Genomic DNA, 6,021 nt, shown 5'->3' on the forward strand with positions numbered 1-6,021 from the left:
ATGGAAGAGTATATGACTTTACTTCGTATGTGCAAGCAACTTCGACTTGGAGGTGAGACTAATGAAGAAGTCGTAGCTCAAGGTAACAAGGAATGGAGAAAATGGAAAGGTTATAATTTCAACTTCGAAGCTCAAATGACCATCATCAAATAATTCTTGATATATCGGAAGGGATGTTATTAAAACCAACTTTGTAATGGGAATATATTAACCATGTAATGAGTTTTATTGTGGTCTAGTTAATGAATGTATTACTAATTTTCAATCGTATTAGGAATTCATGTTGAATCAAAAAAATTCTCAACTTTCAAATTGAATTTACGGACGGGAAAATTATGTAAACCCAGCTGTAATACAGACAGGTTATTCTAAGAAAAATAACGGCCAGAAGTTCTTAATTTCCCAACCGTTTTTATGTGTTCACGGCTGGGAGTTCCTAATATCCTAACCGTTTGGTCGATTTTCGGCTGGGTCGACACATTTGCCCAGCCGTAACTACAAAAATTCCAAAATAACCTTTGATTTTTGACGGATTTGAATTGATTAAATTGATGTTGGGAGTTGATTATAAGGTTATCTTGAGTTTTATGATGAAGGGTTTCATCATTTTTCTTCAAAAAATTTCAAAAAAAAATTCACCAAAATCACCATTTTTCCTTCTTCGAAACTCAAAAAAATCAACTTTTGATTTGCAAAAGATTAATGTTCTGATTAGTCTAATCGATTCACTAAGACTGATTAGTTAGCTTAATCAATTTAATTGACACTAATCAAATTAAAGGTAGATTAGACATTACAAAAAAGGATAGATAAGGGATCCCATGAATTGTTATTTCATGACCCCATTAAACCCCCAAAAACCCACATTTTTTAAGCCCCAGTAATAGAGTTCTTGATTTTATTGCCTATTCAATTTTAGATTCGGGAGAAAACAACGGATGCCCCAATAATTTATTCTTCCGACCCCCAAAATGCATACGAATATTCACAGCTTTTCGATTTTCCACATTTTTACTAAGAAAGAATTTTGATTAGTTTTCTACAATCAAGTTTGTTAGTTCGAGTTAAGTAAGACAATCACCTAACAAAAAAAAAGTAGGGGTGACAAAAGGGGAGTCATTTGAGAATTTGACCCGTTGAAGTATGTTGGGATTTTCAGCTTTGCTTCCATGGATTCCCTATTGGTTATCCTCAGCTGTTGTTGATCTGATAAACCTATTTTCTCATAGTCTTTACTTTCAAGTACTAATAAGCAAATGTTTGAAACAATAAGCAATAAACAACAAAACCAATTGATAGTTTTGATTATTTTTTGAAACAATAAGCAATAAACAACTTTTTGATTATTGTTTCTACTGCACTACGGGAGGAAATATCATTGTGCTATTGATGGGTAAGACATTTGATGATGGGCTTTTTGATCTGTAGTTGATGATTATGATGAGAACCAAAATCATGATGATGATGTTCATGTTCTTTCTTTGTTGATGATGATTTGTTGGTTAATAAGAAGAATAAATCTTTAGAACTACTACTATTAGTTGTTGAATGATGAGAAACAGTAGTTGGAGAAGAAGAAATTTGATGCAGATGAGCAGGTTATATCCTATTTGGAGGCTAAACATCCAAGTGTAGTAATTTAGATCATTAGGGAGTCTGTTTGAGTCGTCGTATTTTTAGTTTTGGGGTTTTTTCATCCTTTCTTGACTAGCAAGTTAGGGTTTTTCCCCAAGTCTATAAAAGAGTCCTCCATAAACTGTTTAAAGGGTAATGAATATATCTTCTTTATCAACCTTGTTCAAGTTTAACCGATTTTTATCTAAAGATGGGAAACCAAAGCCTAGATATTAATCAATGTTCATAGTCGATATTCTTAGGAGTATTTGAAGTCTGAACAACATCTCTCTATTCTTTACTTTCGCCAACATCCGCTGCATCAGTTGGAATCAGAGCCAATTCGATTCTAGGGTTAGTAATATGCCAAGACTAGCAATTGGTCGAGGACGTGGACGAGGTCGTGGTCGAGGCCAGGGAGTTGAACCATTTCATTATAATATGATGAAGGAAGAATTATTGAATGAAATCCGAGTGATGATGGGCCAGAATAATATTCGACATGAAGAAGAAGACGAAGAATAAGGGGATAGTACCATTGAAGAAGAAAGGGATAATACCAACCCTTTTGGTAGAAGACGCCGTGAAGGTAGGATAATCCGACGTGACGATTCTGAGCGCTGGAAGGCCGGAATAAAAGTGGAGGTTCCAGAATTTTATGGTGGTTTAGAACCGGAAGAGTTTCTTTCGTGGTTGAATACAGTTGAGGAAGTATTGGAATTTAAGGATGTACCAGATAACAAACGAGTTCAGCTGGTAGCAACTATGTTTCGGGGAAGAGCTAATTCGTGGTGGCAACAACACAAACTACAACGCTCTCGTAAAGGGAAGCAGAAGTTAGTTTCATGGGAGAAGATGAAGAAACATATGAGAGCAGAATTTTTACCACACAACTATATCAGCTTGATGTACCAGCAGCTACAAAACCTACGCAAGGGAACACGTTCTATAGACGAGTACACGAAGGAATTTTATCGATTACTTTCTCTTAACGATTTGTCGGAGTCAGATGAGCAAAGAGTCGCACGTTATGTAGGTGGTCTCCCTCAGCAATATCAGGATACACTTAATATGTTTGACTGTTGTTCTATTTCGGATGCACATCACAGGGCAAGGCAGGTAGAAAAACAATTGGGGCGTAGAAGTTCAAATTGGGGTAACAATGTAGCATCTTCCCAAGGAAGTAATCATAGTACATCAACAAGTAGTACTATTAATAAACCTAATTCGGTGTCGACACCAAATAAAACTCCAGGCAGCTATTTTGGAGGCAAGTGTAATAAGTATGGTGAAACTGGGCACAAAGCCACTGACTGTCGCAAAGTAGAACGTGTGAACAAGGCTCTTTTCAATGAGAACGACCGTGAAGTAGATGAATGGGTACCTGAATATGAAGAGGATCCTGAGGATGATGCTGAACCTAATGAAGAAGTAGTTACAGGAGATACAGGAGTGAACTTTGTAGTAAGAAGAAGTTTTCTCACTCCACGTAAAGATGAGGGCGACAACTGGTTACGTAATAATATATTCCAGTCGACATGCACGATCGAAGGAAAAGTTTGTCGTTTAGTTATTGATCCTGGAAGTTGCGAGAATATTATTGACGAAGAGGTCGTGAAACGGTTCAGGCTAGAAACCAAGGCTCATCCGCATCCATATAAACTTTCTTGGCTTAAGAAAGGGAATGAGGTAACAGTAAACAAACATTTCTTGGTTTCTTTTTCGATTGGTAACAAATATAAAGATAAAATATGGTGTGACATTACTAGTATGGATGCTTGTCACTTGTTGTTGGGTCGTCCATGGGAGTTTGACAGGAAAATTAGTCATGACGGGCATAAAAATACCTACATTTTTTATGGAATGAAGTACGTATAGTACTTGTACCCAGCAAAGACTTGCACTAAACCATCTACCGGACAAACTACCAATATCTTGACGCTTAAGCAGTTTGAAGATGAGTTGAAGATGCAGGAGAACTGTATGTGTTGATTAGCAAAGACCAACAGCCGGATGAAAGTAGTATCCCTATTCCGTTCAACCTTTAATTAAGGAATTTATTGATGTTTTCCCTAACGAGTTGCCGGACGAGCTACCACCTCTACGGGATATACAACACCATATTGATCTCGTTCCTGGATCAAGCTGCCAAATAAAGCGCATTATCGAATGAGTCCTAAGGATGAAGAACTTCGTCGTCAAGTGGAAGAGATGTTACAGAAAGGTTTGATCCGACAGAGCCTAAGTCCTTGTGCAGTACCGGCCTTGCTGATTCCAAAGAAAGATGGAACGTGGAGAATGTGTGTTGACAGTCGAGCCATCAACAAAATCACAGTAAAATACCGTTTTCCAATTCCTAGATTGGATGATTGTTAGATCAGTTGTGTGGAGCGAAGGTGTTTAGCAAACTCGATTTGAAGAGTGGGTACCATCAGATCAGAATTCGAGAAGGTGATGAGTGGAAAACAGCTTTTAAAGTGAGAAGGGTTTAATGATGGTGGTTATGCCGTTTGGATTGTCCAATGCGCCTAGTACATTCATGCGTATAATGAATCAATTCTCAGGCCCTTTATCGGTACTTTTGTGGTCGTTTATTTCGATATATTCTTATTTATAGCGTTGATATGAATTTACATGTTCAACATCTTCGAAAGTGCTTTCAACTCTACGTCGGGAAATTGTTTGCAGCCATCAAGAAGTGTTCATTCATGACTGACCGAGTTGTATTTCTCGGCTATGTCGTAACCAAGGATGGAATAAAGGTAGATGATTCCAAGGTTGAAGTTGTAAGAAATTGGACTACACCCACTACATTGCACGAGGTAAGGAGTTTCCATGGTTTCGCTTCTTTTTACCGTCGTTTTATTCATCATTTCAGCACCGTTATGGAACCCATTACTGAATGCATGAAAGTAGGAAAGTTTTCATGGTCTGAGGAAGCTGACAAAGCCTTTGAAGCAGTCAAGACAAAACTAATAACCGCACCACTATTGGTGTTACCTGATTTCAGCAAGCCGTTTGAATTACACTGTGATGCATCGAAGGTGGGAATTGGAGCTGTATTGAGTCACGAAGGACGACCTGTAGCGTATTTTAGTGAAAAGCTGAATGGTGCTAAGACCAACTACAATACTTATGATGTGGAGTTTTATGCCATAGTTCAAGCCTTGAAGCATTGGCGACACTATCTAATTCATAACGAGTTCATTATGTTTTCTGACCATGACTCTTTAAGGCATATCAATAGTCAAGAGAAGCTTTCATCTAGACATGGTAAGTGGGCTTCTTATTTGCATGAGTTCACTTTTGTACTGAAGCACAAAGCTGGGTCGCAGAATCAGGTTGCTGATGCCTTAAGCCGTCGGAGTATGTTACTCAACACCATGCGAACCGAGGTAATAGATTTTGATTCATATTCTGCACATATTCTTACGGATCCAAACTTTGTGGAGATTGTAAATGATATAAGTCTAGGAAAACGAAGTGATTACCTTATGCATGAAGGATTTCTCTTCAGAGGAAACCAACTGTGTATTCCCGTTTCTAGTCTTCGGTTAAAAAATTATTAAGGAGTTACATGAAGAGGGGCACATGGGTAGAGATAAGACTTTCCAGCTTGTTTCAAAATCATATTACTGGCCTACGATGAGGCGTGAAGTTGCTAAATTCGTGGACAGATGTCAAATCTGTCAAGTTTCAAAAGGAAAAGCAACCAATACAGGTTAATATGCCACTAAAAGTTCCAAGTCAACCATGGACAGATTTGAGTATGGATTTCGTATTGGGTTTACCTCGAACTCAGAGGGGACATGATTCAGTATTTGTTGTTGTTGATCGTTTTTCAAAAATGTCCCACTTTATTGCTTGCAAGAAGACTACGAATGCACTGAAGGTAGATGAATTGTTCTTCCAAGAAGTGTATCGTCTGCATGGATTGCCATGTTCAATAGTTAGTGATCGAGACACAAGATTCCTTAGTTATTTCTGGAAAACCTTGTGGAAATTGGCTAATACAAAGCTTAACTTCAATAGTGCGTATCATCCTCAAAGTGATGGACAGACAGAAGTTGTGAATCGTTCTTTGGGTGATATACTACGGTGTATGGTTGGAGACAATCCGAAACGTTGGGACCAGAAACTTTGCCAAGCTGAATTTGCATTTAACCGTTCTGTAAACCGTAGCCTGGGTATAAGTCCGTTCGAAGTTGTGTATGGATACAATCCACGAGCACCAATAGATTTAGCACCAGTTCCTGATTTGAAGAGAATTGAAGTTCGTGCTGAAGAACGTATTCAACAACTGCAACAAGTTCACAAGTTGGCCGAAGAACAGTTGCTTCGAGCTATGCAAGGTATAAGGAGGCGGCAGATAAGAAACACAGAGTTGTAGATTTTGAAGTAGGAGAT

At 38.2% G+C, this 6,021-nt stretch overlaps 1 protein-coding gene across 1 annotated transcript; it reads left to right on the top strand.

Annotated features, from left to right (window-relative positions):
- On the top strand, nt 1-5,183 carry LOC113341386. The gene is made up of 3 exons (XM_026586285.1): nt 1-82; nt 2,318-3,482; nt 4,232-5,183. Exons 1-3 carry the CDS (start codon nt 1-3, stop codon nt 5,181-5,183), a joined length of 2,199 nt encoding a protein of 732 aa, XP_026442070.1.
- Nucleotides 5,184-6,021: the final 838 nt, after the last annotated feature.

The sequence above is a fragment of the Papaver somniferum genome, unplaced genomic scaffold (assembly GCF_003573695.1).
Source record: "Papaver somniferum cultivar HN1 unplaced genomic scaffold, ASM357369v1 unplaced-scaffold_29, whole genome shotgun sequence".
Lineage (NCBI taxonomy): Eukaryota > Viridiplantae > Streptophyta > Magnoliopsida > Ranunculales > Papaveraceae > Papaver > Papaver somniferum.